This window comes from Coregonus lavaretus (genome assembly GCF_964263955.1).
Source record: "Coregonus lavaretus genome assembly, chromosome: 38".
Classification (NCBI taxonomy): domain Eukaryota; kingdom Metazoa; phylum Chordata; class Actinopteri; order Salmoniformes; family Salmonidae; genus Coregonus; species Coregonus lavaretus.
Window position 1 is genome coordinate 15,364,258 of NC_140025.1, and position 20,127 is coordinate 15,384,384.

General features: G+C 44.0%; 3 protein-coding genes across 7 annotated transcripts; 1 reads left to right on the forward strand and 2 right to left on the reverse strand.

The window, feature by feature from the left end:
• Positions 1-59: 59 nt before the first annotated feature.
• Positions 60-1,504, forward strand: LOC311111970 (tubulin beta-4B chain-like). The gene is made up of 2 exons (XM_084154914.1): positions 60-204; positions 317-1,504. Exons 1-2 carry the CDS (start codon positions 144-146, stop codon positions 1,375-1,377), a joined length of 1,122 nt encoding a protein of 373 aa, XP_084011040.1. The 5' UTR covers positions 60-143; the 3' UTR covers positions 1,378-1,504.
• A 1,755-nt stretch (positions 1,505-3,259) lies between these two features.
• LOC311111967 (reticulophagy regulator 2-like) lies at positions 3,260-14,234 on the reverse strand. Its single transcript, XM_084154910.1, has 9 exons — positions 13,860-14,234; positions 13,128-13,231; positions 12,851-12,881; positions 11,916-12,045; positions 11,313-11,397; positions 10,536-10,673; positions 8,959-9,047; positions 6,770-6,905; positions 3,260-5,568 (listed from the first exon to the last, which is right to left on the reverse strand). The coding sequence occupies exons 1-9, from the start codon at positions 14,105-14,107 to the stop codon at positions 4,790-4,792; spliced, it is 1,740 nt and encodes a 579-aa protein (XP_084011036.1). The 5' UTR covers positions 14,108-14,234; the 3' UTR covers positions 3,260-4,789.
• Positions 14,235-14,580: 346 nt separating this feature from the next.
• On the reverse strand, positions 14,581-19,789 carry prkag3a (protein kinase, AMP-activated, gamma 3a non-catalytic subunit). 5 transcript variants are annotated; one of them, XM_084154942.1, is made up of 13 exons: positions 19,659-19,789; positions 19,356-19,404; positions 19,112-19,212; positions 18,568-18,649; positions 18,334-18,392; positions 17,931-17,976; positions 17,762-17,816; positions 17,364-17,490; positions 17,055-17,220; positions 16,867-16,904; positions 16,586-16,732; positions 15,698-15,889; positions 14,581-14,814 (listed from the first exon to the last, which is right to left on the reverse strand). In XM_084154942.1, exons 1-12 carry the CDS (start codon positions 19,686-19,688, stop codon positions 15,770-15,772), a joined length of 1,020 nt encoding a protein of 339 aa, XP_084011068.1. In that variant the 5' UTR covers positions 19,689-19,789; the 3' UTR covers positions 14,581-14,814; positions 15,698-15,769. The 5 variants fall into 5 exon arrangements, with proteins under 5 accessions (XP_084011068.1, XP_084011069.1, XP_084011070.1 ...); XM_084154943.1 differs by having other exon boundaries at positions 15,796-15,889; positions 16,586-16,736; positions 17,055-17,232; XM_084154944.1 differs by having other exon boundaries at positions 16,586-16,736; positions 17,055-17,232.
• Positions 19,790-20,127: the final 338 nt, after the last annotated feature.

Sequence of the window (20,127 nt, forward strand, 5' to 3'; positions counted from 1 at the left end):
TATGCGGATTTTAGAATATTCACATGAAAATCTGTTGCAAATTGGATGGAAATGTAGCTACTGACCCATAATGTGATTGTTCATTTATTTCAGGTGGCAAGTATGTTCCTCGTGCCGTTCTAGTTGATCTGGAGCCTGGCACCATGGACTCTGTCCGGTCTGGACCATTTGGCCAAATATTCAGACCGGACAACTTTGTCTTTGGTGAGCAAATGCTTTGAAATTGCAAATTCATGCTACCATGTCATAGTCGATTTTACCATAGTAATACGCCTAGCCTACATCTCATGGCGTGCTTTTTGTTGTTTGTTTAAAGGACAGAGTGGTGCAGGTAACAACTGGGCAAAGGGCCATTACACTGAGGGAGCAGAGCTGGTAGACTCTGTCCTGGACGTGGTAAGAAAGGAAGCCGAGAGCTGCGACTGTCTTCAGGGCTTCCAGCTCACCCACTCCCTTGGAGGCGGCACAGGCTCTGGCATGGGTACCCTAATGATTAGCAAGATCCGTGAGGAGTACCCTGACCGCATCATGAACACCTTCAGTGTGGTGCCCTCCCCCAAAGTGTCAGACACCGTGGTGGAGCCCTACAATGCCACCCTGTCTGTGCATCAGCTAGTGGAGAACACTGACGAGACCTTTTGCATCGACAACGAGGCCTTGTATGACATCTGCTTTCGCACCCTGAAGCTGACGACGCCCACTTACGGGGACCTCAACCACCTGGTGTCAGCCACCATGAGTGGTGTCACCACCTGCCTGCGTTTCCCCGGCCAGCTCAACGCTGACCTGCGTAAGCTAGCTGTCAACATGGTCCCATTCCCCCGCCTGCATTTCTTCATGCCAGGCTTTGCCCCCCTCACCAGCAGAGGTAGCCAGCAGTACAGAGCGCTGACGGTGCCCGAACTCACTCAGCAGATGTTCGATGCCAAGAACATGATGGCCGCCTGCGACCCCCGCCACGGCCGCTACCTCACTGTGGCCGCCATCTTCCGCGGGCGCATGTCCATGAAGGAGGTGGATGAGCAGATGCTGAACGTGCAGAACAAGAACAGCAGCTACTTTGTCGAATGGATCCCCAACAATGTCAAGACTGCAGTCTGCGACATCCCGCCCCGTGGCCTCAAGATGGCTGCCACCTTCATCGGCAACAGCACGGCCATCCAGGAGCTGTTCAAGCGCATCTCTGAGCAGTTCACAGCCATGTTCCGACGCAAGGCCTTCCTGCACTGGTACACCGGAGAGGGCATGGATGAGATGGAGTTCACAGAGGCCGAGAGCAACATGAACGACCTGGTGTCCGAGTACCAGCAGTACCAGGACGCCACCGCTGAGGAGGAGGGCGAGTTTGAGGAGGAGGGAGAAGAGGATATGGGTTAAACTAAAATCAATTTCAACTGCAATCCATCGCTTTTGTTTCAGGTTGTTCTTTTATTCTCTTTCACTGCACAAGGAGCTGCTGTCAGTGTTTAACCTGTTGTAATTGCAATAAATCTTATCAGCATTTAAAAACTTGTTTGTGTTCCTTTTGTAGATGTACATTTCTGAAAAACAGGAGAAATTGGAAAATAGATCTTCCTTTACTATAGTACAGTTCTTGTCAAGTGCCTTTATAGATCAAGAAGCAGTAAAAGCATAAACAAACACATTTCTACAATACATAATTTGTTAATATAATCTTGAAATGATTCCATCATGTCTTTTTATAGTTGGTTACATTGGGATTATAGCAAAAGAAATGACCTTTTAAATGAATCACACTTGGAAGAAATTGAATTCATGTCATTGGCAATTTAGTGTTATAGGAATTCTATTTTAAGGGACATTGGTTTAATAAAAGCTGCAACATACAAATTGTATGCTTGCTACAAGTCTACGGTCTTGCTCCCTCCAAGTTTGGAGAGGACAATGCATTTTTTATGCTTGGTTTTCACATGCAATGTTACAAATTACTCTTGTTTTGAAGGAAACTTTCTACAGAGAAGTGCTCGGAAGGCATTGGCCAGGAAAAAGGTTGGTCTATATTACAACACAGTGCACAGGGACAACTTGGGTTGGGGAACTTTAAGCTAGACATTGGTGGGCACCATTTTCTACTTCACATTAATTTGCGTCTACATATTAGTTTCTATGTGCAATGGTCTCTTCCATTGTGCAAACTAAAGTACATCCCACTCATGAGATTTTCAAGTAGTACAAATATATGGACTTAAGCAATTGGTGGTGAAGGAGCACTTGCATTCATTTACAAACATTACAGAATACAACTAACAAAATATAGACCTTGGAGATGTTGACGATGAGCAATTGAAAAGGTTGTCAGCATACCACAGTAAGTTTTGTATGGGTAAATAAATATTTTATACCATCACCTGTTTGAGATTTTTTAAATGTCCAATACACACCAAAATTTAAATATCTTATTGTTTGGGAGATTTCACAATTTTGCAGAATGTGGAACTTACTTGAGGGGTTGCTGATCATTAAACTACCTTCAATGAAACTCCCAAACGTAAGTGTTTGTGCCTACATGAAAACATTTGTGTTTTGCTAAAGATCTAAATTCAATGTAGATTGTAGAATCGACTTGGGTTACTGACCATAGAGAATCTTTATTACTTTCAAATTCCTGCATGATGACAATAGATTTCCATTAAACTGACCGTTAAATTAAATAATTTATATAATATATATTAATAGCTATAATCAAAACCTTTTCTTTCTCTCAAAGAATCCATCCACATATAACCTCTGTTAATAATTTCCTTTGAGAAGGGTGGGTGTAGATCTGGACCCTATATCCTGGTCCCATTGCAGATTGTGCTGAAATATACCCAAATCCATTTGGCATTACAACATACAGCACAAACAGATCCGGGACGAGGCTCCACCAAACCCTTCTCCTGCCATCCAAACACATATTACTAGTAGTTCCCAAAACTCAGATGGCTTGTTCCCTTGGTTTAAAGCAATAAAACCCTGTCAAACACAGGTGCCATCAAGCCCAAGCCTCGAGAAACAAGGTTCTTTCCAAATGGCACCCTATTCCATCTTTAGTGCACTACTTTTGACCAGAGCCCTATGGGTCCTGGTCAAAAGTAGAGCACTATAAAGAGAATAGGGTGCCATTCAGGACTTAACCACAGTGATAGTGTGAAGGCAGAATCAACCACAGTGATCTCAATCACTAACCAACTGCCACTAACCACAGACACTTTGATAAGTGTACATACACTACCAGTCAAAAGTTTAGACACACCTATTAATTCAAGGGTTTTTCTTTATTTTTACATTGTAGAATAATAGTGAAGACATCAAAACTATTAAATAACACATATGGAATAATGTAGTAACCAAGAAAGTGTTAAACAAATCAAAATATATTTTATATTTGAGATTCTTCAAATAGCCACCCTTCGCCTTGATGACAGCTTTGCACAATCTGGGCATTCTCTCAACCAGCTTCATGAGGTAGTCGCCTGGAATGCATTTCAATTAACAGGTGTGCCTTTTTAAAGTTAACTTGTGGAATTTCTTTCCTTCTTAATGTGTTTGAGCCAATCAGTTGTGTTGTGACAAGGTAGGGGGGTATATAGAAGATAGCCCTATTTGGTAAAAGACCAAGTCCATATTATGGCAAGAACAGCTCAAATAAGCAAAGAGAAACGACAGTCCATCATTAGTTTAATACATGAAGGTCAGTCAATACGGAACATTAAGAACTTTGAAAGTTTCTTCAAGTGCAGTCGCAAAAACTATCAAGTGCTATGATGAAACTGGCTCTCATGAGAACCACCACAGGAATGGAAGACCCAGAGTTACCTCTGGTGCAGAGGATAAGTTCATTAAAGTTACCAGCCTCAGAAATTGCAGGCCAAATAAATGCTTCACAGAGTTCAAGTCACAGACGCATCTCAACATCAACTGTTCAGAGGGGACCGTGTCAATCAGGCCTTCATGGTCGAATTCCTGCAAAGAAACCCCTACTAAAGGACACCAATAATAAGAAGAGACCTGCTTGGGCCAAGCAACATGAGCAATGGACAGTAGACCAGTGGAAATGTGTCCTTTGGTCTGGAGTCCAAAGTTGAGATTTTTGGTTCCAACCGCCGTGTCTTTGTGAGACGCAGTGTGAGTGAACGGATGATCTCCGCATGTGTAGTTCCCACCATAAAGCATGGAGGTGGTGTTATGTTGTGGGGGTGCTTTGCTGCTGACACTGTCAGTGATTTCTTTAGAATTCAAGGCACACTTAACCAGCATGGCTACCACAGTATTCTGCAGCGATACGCCATCCCATCTGGTTTGGGCTTAGTGGGACTATCATTTGTTTTTTAACAGGACAATGACCCAACACACCTCCAGGCTGTGTAAGGGCTATTTTACCAAAAAGGTGAGCGATGGAGTGCTGCATCAGATGACCTGGCCTCCACAATCCGCATATGTGGGAACTCCTTCAAGACTGTTGGAAAAGCATTCCAGGTGAAGCTGGTTGAGAGAATGCCAAGAGTGTGAAAAGCTGTCATCAAGGCAAACGATGGCTATTTGAAGAATCTCAAATATAAAATATATTTAGAATTGTGTAAGACTTTTTTGGTTACTACATGATTCCGTATGTGTTATTTCATAGTTTTGATGTCTTCACTATTATTCTACAATGTAGAAAACAGTACAAATAAAGAAAACCCCTTGAATGAGTAGGCATGTCCAAACTTTTGACTGGTACTGTATATATCTGTATAATGTATATCTACATAAAACAAAACAGTTGGGAAGAGCGGTGATGAGGATGCTAGAAGGACTCCGGTTGGTGCGTTGGAGATGGGGGTGTGTCTGTGGGAGAGGCCACTCCCACTACCCCCTGTCCATCAGGACTGAGAAGACCCAGCAGGTCCTCGTCCATCTGCTCCAGTTCACTTTGGTCCAAAATCTCAAAGTCCTCTTCCTCGGTCGGTACAAACGTGTCGTCCGGCATCTCCTCGGCACTCCTCTCCTCGGTCTCCGCAGTGACTGCATCCTGGTCCTTTTCTGCCTCGGCGACAGGGGCGGGGGGGCTTTCCAGGGCGCTGGGGGGCGTGTCGGTGGGCAGGAAATCTGCAATGGAGGGGCCCTTGCTGGCCTCAGTGGAGCGCAGCAGGGCCGACAGAGTGTTCTGCACCACGGTGGAGATTGCCGTGTTCACGATCTCCTCACTCAGGGCTTCCAGTGACTGTCTCGGGGCCTGGGACTCCCTTTCCCCCCCATCCACCACCTCCTCCACTCTCCCAGCCCCCAGCAGTGGTCCCTGGTCCCCACCTGGCGGCCGTCTATGTCCGTTGAAGTGTGTGTTGACAAAGTGGAGCGGGGAGGCCAGGTGCTGGATGAGGAGGCTGGCCGGACTCATGGGCTCCCCCTTCGAGGGCTCTCCTCCCCCAGCCGCAGCCCCGTGCCCTTGGCCCTGACTGGGGCCCCGTAACGGGAAGTGGAGGAGGCTGTGCTCGATGGAGGGGAACTCGTCAACTGAGGGGAATTCAGGCAGGTCCCTTAGGAAGGCCTCCTCTGGGTCACTGTGCACACTCTGCTGGTCCAGGTCTAAACAGTCACAGGAGAGGGAGAGGATGGGGTTAAAGGTAGTCAGCGATGCATGAAGTAAATCGCAATATTGGGTTGCCTTCTAAGAGTGTGAATCGCAAGGCTGAACTTCTCTGCCGTTTTGGTCCAGCAGCTGTCACATTGCAGCAGCGTGAAGCTCACCTGCACATGGCCAGATCTTTTTTGCGAGTGAAGATCTACAATATCTGCAGTTCATCCTGCTGCTTGTGGCAACGCCCTGTCGCTGAGTCTCAGTTTAATATGCAGAGAAAATGTAATTCTAATATATAGAGGAAGGAGTCAACAGCACATCAAAATAATGACAAATCAAATTTTGCTAGTGCCAATATTTGATTCACATGATTTGGACTGTGGAACACATGCTGCTCAATTATAGAAATCCCTGCAGTCCAATTCTGTCCTTTCTCCTCCACACACATGTAAAAGCATCAGATTGATGTAAGAGGTATGTCTCACATTGGGTTATATGCTAGGGATGGGCATTTGAAATTATTTCACTATTAGAATAATATATTTCTTTCGGATAGTCAAAATACAATGTTTGAAAGATTGTTTTTTAACTTCAATGGAGACTTGCTCGTGTAAGAGAGAGCTTGTGTGCTGTGCTCTGCTTGGAAGGGTGGGGGAGAGGGGAGCAGGGGCCGGTATGTGTGACACGGAGGGAGAGAGAGAGAAAGTTGCCAAACCAACTCGCGCTAATTAGACAAACTTGTTGCTGCCGTAGGTTATCTATCATACCATCTGCTAGTGCCAGTCTTGAATGCATCAAATCTTTGTAAAAAAGCTAGCTAGCTACAGTAGCCAGCTAAGTTAGCCAGCTAGCTAACTAAAGTAGCAAGGCTAATTGATGCATCCTTGTCTACAACAACTCCATTCATATGAAACAGCCTACCCGTTGTTGATCATTATAGCCTAATTCCATTTAGCATTAATTAGAAATCTCCTACTTCACTTGTTACACATGGAGCCTCTAACGGTGGTGCCGCTTTGACCGACAATAACAACAAGCTAACGTGTGTAGGCTACCGGTGCGCCTTTTTTTAATGGTGCAAAACATTTTGCTATGGTTTGCACTAATGAATACATCCCATTCCTTTTCTTTTAAATCCATCAATGGGCGTGAACAAGTGGCGCAGGACAGATACTTGGGAGGCAGGGCCTGTTGAGCTTGGGTAACTACCTTCAGAGACGTCTGTGAGCTGTGGGGTGGTAGCTCTGGATACGGAGAACCCTCCACTCTCCAAAATGGATGCTTCCTCGTCAGACAGCTCCGAGTCGGTGATGGCCATTGCTAGGGCTGTGGTCTTTGCATCCACCTGACCAATGACATAGCACAATTCAATTACATTATCATTGTTCTTTAGTGAAAGGCTCTAGACAGAACCTATACTAGAGCCCAATTAAGGTTATTACAAAGTCAAGCCATAATATTGTCTTATCCTCTCAATTGTGAGGAAATGTCAACATTCAAATATTAATTGAACCACATTCTGTAAAAAACTAAAACAAAATATTTAGCCTTTCATTGAGGGGAATATCTTGGTTGAGTCAGAATAATCTCTCATTCCTCCTGAAGTGTGCGCTTGTTCTATTCCAGACATAAGCATTGGATTTATAGGCATGGGCTAGAGGGAGTTTCCATTACCATTAATTTCCTTTCAAATCCATAAAGGGGAAGTGAACATGTGCACACTTCGGGAGAAAGGAAAGATTATTGGGATGCAACACTTGTGTAATTCTGAATCAGACAAACAATTGAATCAGCAAATTTATTAATTGACTAGCCCAAGGAATATGGTCGCTGGATCTTTCCCCCAGCCATCTCTCTTGTACGACACTACATTAGTGCACAACCCTCCAGGGTCACGAGGACTGCGGTTAATCCCATCACTTCTCATCTCCCACTCTAACATACCACTGCTACCCCAATGGCCTAATGACCACTGACCACACAGTCTTGTTTAACTAACCTTGTGGGGGGACACAATTGATCCTATTCAAAATCCTATTTTCCCTAACCAATGTTCCTTCTAAGCTGTGCACAGGGCGCAGTAGCCCAGAAAATCCTGCGCAGCTCCCCCAGGACTGCTGTGCAGAACTCATCAAAGTAGGATTCTATTGCATTGACACGCTCGACTCAGTCCGTACTCTACACAGACCGGTGCAGCATAACCAATCAGAGCTGCAGTAAGCCTATATGCAAATAGACCATTGCCATATATGGATTTGTGCTATTTACTTTGAACTGAACCGTATTTACAGCATAAGCGGTCGTGAGATCAAAGCGAGAGCTGCATGTAGCCACGTGTGCACATTTTGTTCATATCCTTTTCTAGTTAGTGAGTTATTAGCCCAGTTATAGATCATTTGTAGTCAGCAATAGGAGAGTGATTGCTTCCTAAAAGAGCACAAAACATGCAGATTTCTAGACATCTTTGAAAAGCAAGTCAGGTAAAGAGCTTTATTTTGTCTTAAAGGGGCAGTGTTGTATTTTGAGGCAGGCTTGAATAAGCTAAGAAGCCAATAGGCAGAGGGTAGCATAATTTGTCTGATTCTCTGTAATAATGGTATGGGAATAATAATGCATATCTTGTAAAGTGGTTTATTGCATCAAACAACATTTTTCAGTCACTTCCTTGTCTGAGTGGATAAAGGTTAATGTCAAGCCCTGCATGTTTTTTTTCCATAAATCTCATGGAATGTAGGCCTACATTGAACACCACACATTGGCTGCTACTGTAGGCTGAACGATAGAACAGCTATTTCCATGTTAAAATGTTTTGGGATGCATTTTCTCCATTGTTTTTGATGGTAGGCCACTCGAGTAGGACTACATTATGATCAAATAGCCACAGTAGCCTACTTGACCACTGTTAAAACTAACTTAAAGCGGGTACAGCCTCACTGTTCACAGTAAGGCACTGGAAGTTGCACAGAATTTTCACAACGTTCAAGTTTGCGCTCAGCAGATCTTACATTTGCTCAGTGACCCCAAAAAAATGAGAGGGAACATTGCACCTAAACCTAATTACATTTACATTACATTTTAGTCATTTAGCAGACGCTCTTATCCAGAGCGACTTACAGGAGCAATTAGGGTTAAGTGCCTTGCTCAAGGGCACATCGACAGATTTTTCACCTAGTCGGCTCGGGGATTAGAACCAGCGACCTTTCGGTTACTGGCACAACGCTCTTAACCACTAAGCTACTAAGCTACCCCCTAGAAATAGCCTTTTTCCCTTGTGGGGGCCGACAAAATGTCCCCAGTTGGTCCCCCAAAAAATCTGGTCCCCACATGTATAGGTACATATGTCCACACACACACAATCCTAGTGCCCTGGTGCAAGATGGCAGACGATGTGGTATTACCAGCGGGGCAAAGCAGGACAGCTCCTCCTCGCTCTCGCTCTCCGTCTCAGCCCTGGGCTCATCCCCTTCCTCCACCTCCTTCTTCACCTCTGCAACACACGCACACAGTTTAGGTAACTGCAGGATCCAAGAAGTTGAATTTTAATGCCACTTGGCGTACAATTTAATACACATTTTGAGGTCTGCGTGCACCACACCTGCTAATATTCTTCTTAAGAAATGAGCCCATGTTAGCAAAAAGTATTTCACCAAAGGAGTGGGGCTGGAACAAAAGTCTACACACACACACAGTAGCTCTTCTGGAGGTATGCTATAACATTAGAACATTAGCCTACAACCAAAAAGTCTAATAAAATAATTCCCTCATTCAGTGAATCAGGTATCAAATAGCTATACTTCGAAGCAAGGTAGCTAAGTGAGAGAGCTCTAGACTGACTTTTTCCAGTGCCAAGTAAATAAGTTTGCCATTTCATCTAACATTTTCAGGGAGTGCATGATGGATATTTTGATGTGCAACATGTCAAAATAGGATCCAGAATAATTAGATATATTTTTGGCTCTTTAGAGATTAATTTGCCTGTATATTTTGTGTGCATATTGGCCAAGGCTATAGCCTATGCTACAGAATTTACCAACGAAGGAAGAGGGAACTCAAAACACATTAGCTAGATTGCTAAATCTAAATATGATATTGTTTATTTAGCCATGCAATTGATCTAACAGTAAATGTAATGTCCTACAAAAACCTTCCATTGGTAGCCTATATAGGCTACTTGATGTATTGACCGCAAATGGTGCGCTCCACTCCGTTGGCGAATCATCTCAATTACATACTGCGTTTGTAAAGGGATGTTTTTTCCTCAATATTGACAGTTGAGAAATAGTTGTTACTCAAATACAACTGAGAGACTTATTTTTCAACAAGAGTAACAGTAGTTGTTTGAAAAACTGTCTTTCCCGTAATTATATTTCAAAATGTTGCTCAACTGTCAGTATGCTTGCGCTTATCAGAATGCATAACTCCCTTCACTCCATGTGCAAAGAGGGGAGTGGGAGGGACCGTTGTCCCTCCGACCCATAATAAATACGAAATACATGTGAATAGATCTTGAAAGTGCGCCTAGAGTATTATTTGACGTTCAATTTTGTTTGTTTTTCCGCGGTGGCAACAATTAAGCAGCTGCACAATATAACGGAAACACTGTAGTCATCTCTGTTGCATTTTTTAAGACCTTTGAAAGCGCAATTTAAGACATTTTATGACTTATTAAGGCCTTTTAGGATCTGCGGACACCCCGAGTTTAACAAGAGGCACACAACAAGCCATTCATTTAAATGTCTGAAAATAAATTAGCTCCAGCTGCCACACCAGTACCACAAACCCAGTACCACAAACCGGGAGGAGAACGATTTCCCAGGCAACCCTGACGTTCAGTGTTCACAGCTAGAGAGAGTGGACCTGGTGACGTGACGTGAATGATGGCAAGGCACACACACACACCATCAAACACACACACCTACACACCATCAAACCCACACTAACAGACAATGCGCACACACACACAGTGTAAACTCACTCCTCTTATCGTGCTTGCGGTGCTGCGTGTCTCCCTTCATGCTGTAGTCCAGTTTCATCAGGATGGGCTCCAGGCCTGTGTACATCCGCTGGATCAGCTCATGGTACACCACCAGTGGCCACACCAACACACTCAGCGCTGGGCACAGGACAAAAAAACAACCCCAACATGGCACTTAAATGGCTTTTGACGCACCACGACAAGCTCTGCGTCCCAAATGGCACCCTCTTGCCTACATAGTGCACTACTTTTGACCAGGGCCCATAGAGTTCTGTTTAAAAAAAATAGTGCACTATATAGGGAATGGGGTGCCATTTGGAACACACACAATCTTTAGTTTAACCAGAGAAAGCAGTCATAGAAACAAACAACACATATATGCCATTGAGGAGGGATATACCTCAGGGTCATATTAATTAGTGAACACTGTAGCAAAACATTTTGCAACAGAAACCATTTACTCTAAATGCTACAACTTGGCGTAAGCGGTTCCCATTGCAAAATGTTTGGCTACTGTGTGCCCTATTGACTACGACCCTGGAATACTGAGTGTCACACATTGCCAAATCACAATACATTTCTAGGTTGGGGAATGGCAACACTATGAATGGTGGTATGAAGGTTGCATTTAGAAGTTATTGGCAATAACTTTGGTTGACAATTGTTATGCAGTAGCACTGCATTTCTTACAGACAACCACACCCTTTGGCATACTGGTTGGTTGGTTGCCTTTGTGAAAATCAAGGAAAAAGGGATTGAAAAAGCAAGGCAGCTCACCGATGATATAGGATATCATGATTCCTGGTACGTAGTGTCCCACCACGGCTAGCACAGAACAGCCAGAGCACATCATGGCACAGAACTGGAGGGAGAAAAGAGACGCAGTGTCATTAAACCTGCAAGTTGGCTGAAACTAGTGTAGGGGAGGGACAACTACTTCAGCATCAGCAAATACCTCTTCAGATCAGAGGAGGTTGGTGAGAGGAGCTTTAGGAGGACGGGCTCATTGTAATGGCTGGAATGGGATTAATGCAACGGTATCAAAAATATGGAAACCACATGTTTGAGTCCGTTCCATGAATTCCATTCTAGCCATTACAATGAGCTAGTCCTTCTACAGCTCCTCCCGCCAGCCTCCTCTGCTTCAGATATACTAAAAATCTATGCAACTCAAGCGATTACATTTTTTGATAAACCATGACTTTGAGGCACTTTATAATATAACAATATGGTAATTTAGCAGTTGCTTTAATACACGTCGACCTAAAGATAACAAATGACATGATCAGTATATGTGGCCCACGTGGAAATCAAACCAACATCCCTGATGTTGGAGGCAATGTGCTCTAACCCGCAGAGCCACCATCAAACCCAACATACCTTTCTGTGGTTCTGCCTTTTGTACTGCAGCATCTCCTGGATGTAGAGGCAGCAGTAGAGGTAGCTCTCCGCCAGGTGGTGGCTGAGCTCTGGAATGCTGAGGAGCCGGGGTTGCACATTCATGGTCTCTCTGCAGTCAGAGAAAGAGACCGTGGGATGAACAAATGAACACAATCAGTACTAAGCCAGACCTAAAAGGCTTCAAGCGTCTCAGAGTACGAGTGTTGATCTAGGATTCAGTTTAGCCTTTTAGGTAATAAAGAATCAGATTATTATGGACAGGGCAGACCTTATCCTAGATCAGCTCTCCTACTACTCTTTATAAATATGTGCCCTGGTGCTATTGACAGGCACAGACCATCAAACAAGTAGGAAAAAAATGCCTGAATAATCACATGATAGTCACTATAACAGTAAAGTGCTTGAAGGGGTTATAGGAGCAGGGTGGGTTTGGATGTGTTTAAAGGCCCAGTGCAGTCAAAAACACGATTGTCCTGTGTTTTATATACATTTCCACACTATGAGGTTGGAATAATACTGTGAAATTGTGAAAATGATGATAATGCCCTTTTAGTGTAAGAGCTGTTTGAAAAGACAGCCTGCAATTTCAGCCTGTTTTGGTGGGATGGAGTTTTGGCCTTCCATGGTGACATCACCATGCAGTAAATTAGTTAATAGCCCAATAAGAAAGAGCATTCCAAACCTCTCGGCCAATAACAGCTAATGTTCAATTTTCCCCTCCCTACTCAGACCACTCACAGACAGTCCTAGCAAAAGTCTTGCTTGAGAAACTGCCCTTTGCTAAGAAGCTATTTTTGTTTCTTTCTGACAATTTTAATTGAAAACAATCAAGGTACTTAATTGTTACCCAGAAATGATTTGATAATTAGATAAAAATGGCTGCATTGGACCTTTAATTGAGTCAAGATGTGTACCTTTCCATTGGGTTGGCCTCAGGATACTGAACTGTAGTGGAGAGAATAAACAGGAGTCCAACAACATCAACAAGACATTTTAGATTTCATAGAGTAGGCATGGTAATCAAAGTAATCTGAACAATGACATGTAAAATCAAATCCAAATTGAAATCCACAACACTCAACTATCTTATCAAATCGTGAAATATACCAGCCATTCATGTTTCAGACTGACCCCAGGGCCAGGAGTGGGTGTGGCAAGAGTAATGCATGTACCTACTATGAACTTACTTACCAGTTGTAAGAGGTAACTTATCCTTCCATCTCTCCAGCAGCATGAGCCCTAGAATGGAAAGACTCAGGAGGAAGAGAGGACGGAGGGACGTCGAAGACAGAAGCCTGTAAAACACAAATGAAAACAACCCATGCCATTTTAAAATGCAACCAATGTTAGTCAAGCTCCTAGCTATTTACTAACTTTAGGTAACTAGCTAACCACAAGAGTGAATAGACTGTCAATTAACTCCCTGCCCTGAATCACGACAACACATGCAACAGAACGCCTGTCAACTTGACCACGTTCAGTTGTCGAACGTTGCAGATAGAAATGCCATGAATACAGCCATCATGATTGCTTGGTCTACATGTCGGAGAGACATGTTTGTTCTATATCTACACATTTTTATCTGAACACTCCAAAACGGTTTGTTAGAGGTAGCTAGAGTTGACAGCTGTCAACTAGGTATTTGAAAGCTAGCAACCTCTAGGGTGTTTAACGAAACGTTATTAGCATGATTGATACTAGGGTCAACTTTGGCATACCAAACTACCAGCGTTAAATAGCTAATTAGCCACCTAGCTAGTGTCACTGTCGTCCGAGGGATTATCGCTGTCATTCAATCTAGCTAAGTAGCTAGCTAGCTAGCTACTACTAGCAAGCTAAAACGACATTAGCTACAGTGCATCTTCCCATTCAGTGCAAAATAACTGATTACATGAGTGATTCTTAATAATTATTTAGCATTACCAGAACAAGGTATTGAGCGTGAGCGCAACAAAGATGCTGTAGAGCGGCCTCTCCCAAACAAGCAACCTCTGCAACCATAACAACAAGGGCTCATATTGCGATAGCCAGCCTTGGAGACGCTCTCGCAGTTGCACGAGCTCAGGGTTCCCATCCCCGCATACTTGCTCTGATCCTCCGGCAGGGAACATGTCCTCGAGGACCGAAGAGGAAGAAACAGAGGGGCGTCTAGCCTCCTCTCCGCTCGCCATCTTTCCCCCACTTTGTTATGTTGTTTTGGCGATCACGGGGTATAGATACGTGGGCAGATCCGCGAAGGCCCGTCATGGAGAAAAAAAAAAGTAGGAACCGATGTTACTGGTCGTCACTAGTTACTACAGCCACAAAGTCATAAACCCCGCCTATTTCTACAATTTATCTTCTTAAAATGTGATTTTAAACCTAACCACACTGCTAACCTTATTCTTACGATATTGCCAATCTTGACTTTGTAGCTGTGCTATCTAGTGTAATCCCAGTTTACTGGCTCAGCATGTCACGTGCTTCCTTGTTTACTGTCCTCTTGGTTTTGCGAAAACAATAGCTATTTACTGATTTATCTGCTGGATAAATTGGTTACTACCAGCCATTGTTATGTAAAATACAATTTATATTTCTATCTCCACTTGTTTCTCTGAAAAGCTTACATAAAACAGTGAAATCCATTATAAAAAAACGAGTCAAATGGATTAGAACATGTTTAATACAGAACAAATTCAGCGCAATACAAAGTAACACAAACTTTCATCATCAATTTGATAAAATGCAACTAAGGACAATTGTGTTTCATTGAACTCAACTGATACAGCTGATTGTTGCGGATTATGTTTTTCAGCACATTGACATTTTGAAAAAGGTCTCCCTTTTCATCCACTTCACATGGTCCTCTAGTGATCTCAGTTTGATTTGCTTGAAATCTCTAGAAAAGAAAAAACAATAGTGGAGATGCAATACGATCAAAGATTGGAATGATTATATCCAAAGCATATGATAAAAAAAGATTGTGTGCATCAAAGTGTGTTCTTATTATATCAGTATAAATGTAGATAATAAGCTCCATACAGACTCTTGACATATACACAAACCAATCTGAGACATGCAAATTAACAACAACATGGTGCCCAAATGGCACCCTATTACCTATATATAGTGCACTACTGACCTGAGATAGACTAGTGTCCTGTCCAGGGGGTGTACTTGTACATCAAGTTGCCTCATGTTACAGAAACAAAAGATAGGCTCGTGCTCCTATGAGCCGTTCCAGCTTGCACAAGCCAAGCTATTTATTTACTTTTCACCTGAGCCCTATGGACACTGGTCAAACGTAGTACACTATATAGGGAATAGGGTGCCATTTGGCATGCAGATCAAATCTTTGTGCAGATACATCACCACATTCCCCTGGTGCCATAACTTAGCCTTTGAGCTGCAGCCAGTCCATAGAATGTTATGCACAAAGGCTTAGAATCTTCAAGATTCCAGTCCATTTGAAAATCATTGGATTTATACAGCGCCCCTTGCATCAGGCAAGCAGGGAACGATAGGTCAGAGGTCATCACCCTTTGCAGAGAAAGTCTGTGTGTGTGTGTGCATGTGTGTGTGTGCATGTGCGTGTGTGCCCACTTGCATGTTGGTGCTTCAGGGTATGTGGTGGGGGGGTTGATATGTGGCTGAAGCTCAGAGAAACAGGGGGCAACATATAGCAGCAGCAGCAGCTGTTGTTGGGGGTCAAGGCAGCGTCTTTGACAGCCAGTCAGTGAGCTGGGGGGGTTGGGGAGAGGAGAGAAAAAGGGTGGACCTACCTGGGCCAGGGAGGTGGGGCTAGAGGCGGTGGAAGATGGAGGTAGGGCAAGGGGGCCTGACTCCCACAGGTGCTAAGAGGCTAAAAGGGCGTCAATACCTGCTGGGGTTAACACCATGGCCTGTAGCAGGTCGGAGAGAGAGATGATCCCCCTGCACACATCCTCTCTGTCCACCAGGACCAGCCGATGGACCTGAGGGGAGGGGATGGGGACAGGATCAGGAGTGGAAGCGGAGAGGATGGAGAAGGAATGGGGCAGGATGGGGGTAGGATGAGGGTAGGATGGAGAGAGGATGGGGGGGCAGGATGGTGGTAGGATGGGGGCAGGATGTGGAGAGGAGGGGGAGAGGATGGGGGCAGGATGTGGAAAGGATGTGGAGAGAATGAGGGCAGTATGGGACAGGAGGGGGAGAGGATGGGGGTGTGTGGTGGGAAACGGTTGACAGTGGTTAGACAACAAGGATTTACCGGTAATTAAGTAGAGTAGAGTAGAGCAGAGCAGTAAGCAACAGAGGGCTAATACCTATACAGTCTACGGCTAATACATTGAAATACATTATAATACTAGAGTGGCCTATGTCACAAACCTTCATAACTCTATTTCTATTTCATTGTGTGGGCTAATAGAGCTACATGTTACAGCATATCAGCGGCCATTTCTTTGATGTCTTTTTTAAACAAACTCTTAGATGGAGTGGAGAGACAGGGCCACCGTGATAGAGGACACAACCTGGGTCATATTCAGTAGTGCACACCGTAGCAAAACGTAGCAATAAGAACGAGTGTTTCTTATTCGACAAGTTCAGGTAGTCCCTCCCTGTTTCAGCCTGTTTTCTTCCATTTGGTGCCATATGAACATAACCTGGGGGGAGCAGAGTGGGACACTAACCTCAGCCTTAATGATGCGATCGATGACGGTCTCCAGGGTCTCGTCAGGGAGGCACTTGATGACCCCCTCTACGAAACAGCAGCGCCGCCGGATGGCCTCCTGCATGGACATGTTCAGGTTGTTGTATGTCTTCTGGGCGGCCAGATTCTGTCTCCGAGAAGAGGAGAGGAGCGGAGGGAACAATGTAAATGTACACAATGCACCAACAAAGACGTGAAGGGCTTTATTTTGTATTGTTTTCAGGCGAATTAAACTGTAACAGGCAGTTTTGGGGTACTTACAATCACATCGAATCTGGAGTAGAGAGCCACCACCTTGCCTTGGTGTACAAAGGACAGTGAGATAATGTACATAGCCTACCTACATCCTACAAGTCTAACTTTCTTTTTGAAGGGCACCTACATAAGGACATACACATACACTGTACGAGTCAGTGTTTGACTCTGAACAAGAGATTAGGTTAACCCACCTTGCTCGTTTACTACGGGCAGCGCAGAGACCCTCCTCTCTACAAACACAGACAGGGCATCGTAGACCGAGGCCGTCTGCTGTACTGTGGCAATGTTCCGGAATGTCCCGATCCCAACATCCTGGATCGTCTTATGCATGAAGCAGGGTTTTGGGACTGTCTCTTTCTGTGTAGAGTACTTTATTTTTTTAAAAGGAACACAATGAATGTAAAAGGAAAACCTACAGTTCACAACACCACTGGTTGAAATGGATGCCCATATAATATAAGCATAAACACACACATCTTCTCCAAGTCATGTTGTCTTACAAATATATGGAGGAACTTGAGGATTCGCTTGTGCGTGAGAATGTGTAAGACATTTCCGGACACGGGATCGATAACTGGCAATCTGTGGATCTTATACCTCAGTAGGGAGTAGATGGCGTCGAAGAGGCTGCAAAGAGAGGAGGGGAGATAGACTAGGCCTATGGTAACTGTGTCTAACCCTGGAGAGCACAACCAACATCCACACATGGGTCATGTTGCAAAACTTTTTGCTACAGTGTGCCCTACTAAACACAACCCAGAACACTGCCTGTAATATACTGAATCCCAGCCTCAATTTCCTTAGTCTGTCACTCATTAAAAAAGGTATCAGCAAAAGTAACAACTCAGGCAAAGCCAGGTGACAGGAGTTGGCTTGACTGAGAGCTGCGTAGATTCACCTGGCGTCTGGAGTGATACTATGAAGACAGTGGTTGGAGTATTGCAGGTACACATCTGCAGAGAGAGAGAGAGAGAAATAAACAGAAGGAAAGTTACAGAAAGTATATACCATAGACATAGAACACTGCATCATTTGCCTTCTCTAGCTTATTTACTTGAATGAATCACCTCGCCATGTCCCAATTTGATGCCTCTCCAGCTCATTCATTTGAACCTTTGGGAGTGGGGAAACATATTGGACAACTTATATTATGAATGATTTCTGTGTCATTCACACAACCATGATCTTGTCTCTATTGAACATGCTTTTTAGTCCAGGACTAGGCTTAAAGGGATAGTCCACCCAAATTACAAAATGGTTTCCTTACCCTGTAAGCAATTTATGGACAAGGTAAGACTGCAATCCATGCTTTGGTTTTGTCTACATGGCCACTGTCACCAAAGGCTAACTTTTAAGAATTTTTGTCAAAAAATGTTTCATGTCCAAATCATCTTAAAATATGTTTATTGAGCTACACAATCCATTTCAGACACTTTGGGATATTGACCTGCATTTGGCTCAAATACGCACCAATGGGGACCTGTAGTAACGATGGAGAATGTTGATGAAATCTGTTATAGTCAGCATTCCTGTGAGGACAATAGAGAGAGAGAGAGAGTTCATATCACTATTGGCATGGATACAAGCTAGTGTCTAGTCTTCATATCACATTACCCCCAAAACCAGCCCAAGCTTGCAATCATTCAGGGCATTGCGTTGCCATAAGCAAGTAGCAAGAGAGCACCCCCTAATCTCTTCTCTTACCCACAAATCTCTGTGTCTTGCTATCCCAGAGAGGTGCAGCTCTCAAGCCGTTTGCTACAAGAGCGAAAAAGGCTTTCTTCACCTGCAAACATAGGATTTCTTTTTAACACAACTAGTTAACACCGGTCTTACTAGCGAGTATGTTTTAGGGAAGAAGGAATGAGGGGGCCGCACATGAAATATTGCTGCAGCACATGAAATATTGCTGCAGGGAAAAGGGAAAACAGCTATAACTGTAGTTACAGGAGAGAGGAGCTCTGACTTAAAATGTCATACCAAAAGGGACCACGACCTTTCCCTTGGGAAGTGGAGGGAGATTAAATATCTGGGTTGAGTTCAGCAGGAAGAATATGTTCTGAAATGGGGAGGCACTATGTGAATTTGTCAAGTAAGAACACATATTTTCGTTTCCTGTAACCTGTTGTAAGACATTTTGCTACGATGTGCCCTGCTGAACACCACCCTGGACTATTTTTTGCCCCCAAATTATTGTGTATTGTTCAGTTCCAACATACACGTGGGTTACAGGAAACTTGACTCTTACTTGTAGTGTTGTGTCAAATATGACCAGTTTACAGCTGGTTGGAATGGCCTCATAGCAGCAATGACTTTTCATGAACTTCATGTAGATCTCAGCATCGGCCTCTGAAGTTATGGGGAGGTGAAGTGGGGACAAAGTTACACACACACACATACAGTTATAGATCCCCTATACACCTCATTCCACGAAACAGACACATAAATGTACATGCACACACACACACACACACACAAACACCGAAGGTTACCTGAATTACCTGCATTCTTCAATTCTTCAAGCATCTCTCGAAACGAGATCTAGACCAACAGAAAAAATCACCAACAACCTCAATCACTCTCTAACACTTTGATAATAGTGCTCTAAAATCACTGCTGGAATGAAGCTCGAAGGAAAAACATTCAGGATCAAGGTGAACTAAGCTCTAAACTAAAAACATTATTTACAATCCAATAGGCTTTTTACCCCAGCTTATTCCTTGTAGTCCTAAATGCTTCAATCCTACACGCACTTCTCGAACACAAATCCGGCTTACTCGTGTTCCATGACCTACCTGCCTGATAGGCGGATGTCTTTTCTCCATGAAAGAGTTGGGCTCTACGCAACCAACAACAAACGCTAGGTCCTGCTACATGCAGGCTCCTCTCCCCCTGCCTGTCCCACAAACCAGTTGGGTCTATATTAGGAGCAGGAGTCTCAAGTGGTATGCGGAGGGCCAAGGGGATGGGGGCGGGGTCTGGGGTGAGGGGCGCAGGCAGAAGAGGGGTGGGTACGTTCCTCTCTGACATATTCTGCATTGTTTCTGTGTGGATTTTAGGACCATTACAGCATGTTGTTGATGAGGTTCCTGAGTTGTGAAAACACTTTGCCAGGCATTGCGACTGATATTTTGCACAGAAGCAGTGTCAGAAATGCTCACGCAGACTTGCCATACTAGGACTACACGAGGCACAGCAGTCAAAAGGACGTGTTGTGTTGTGATATGGATATGTGCTGAAGCTGAATGCAATAGAGAGATGCTG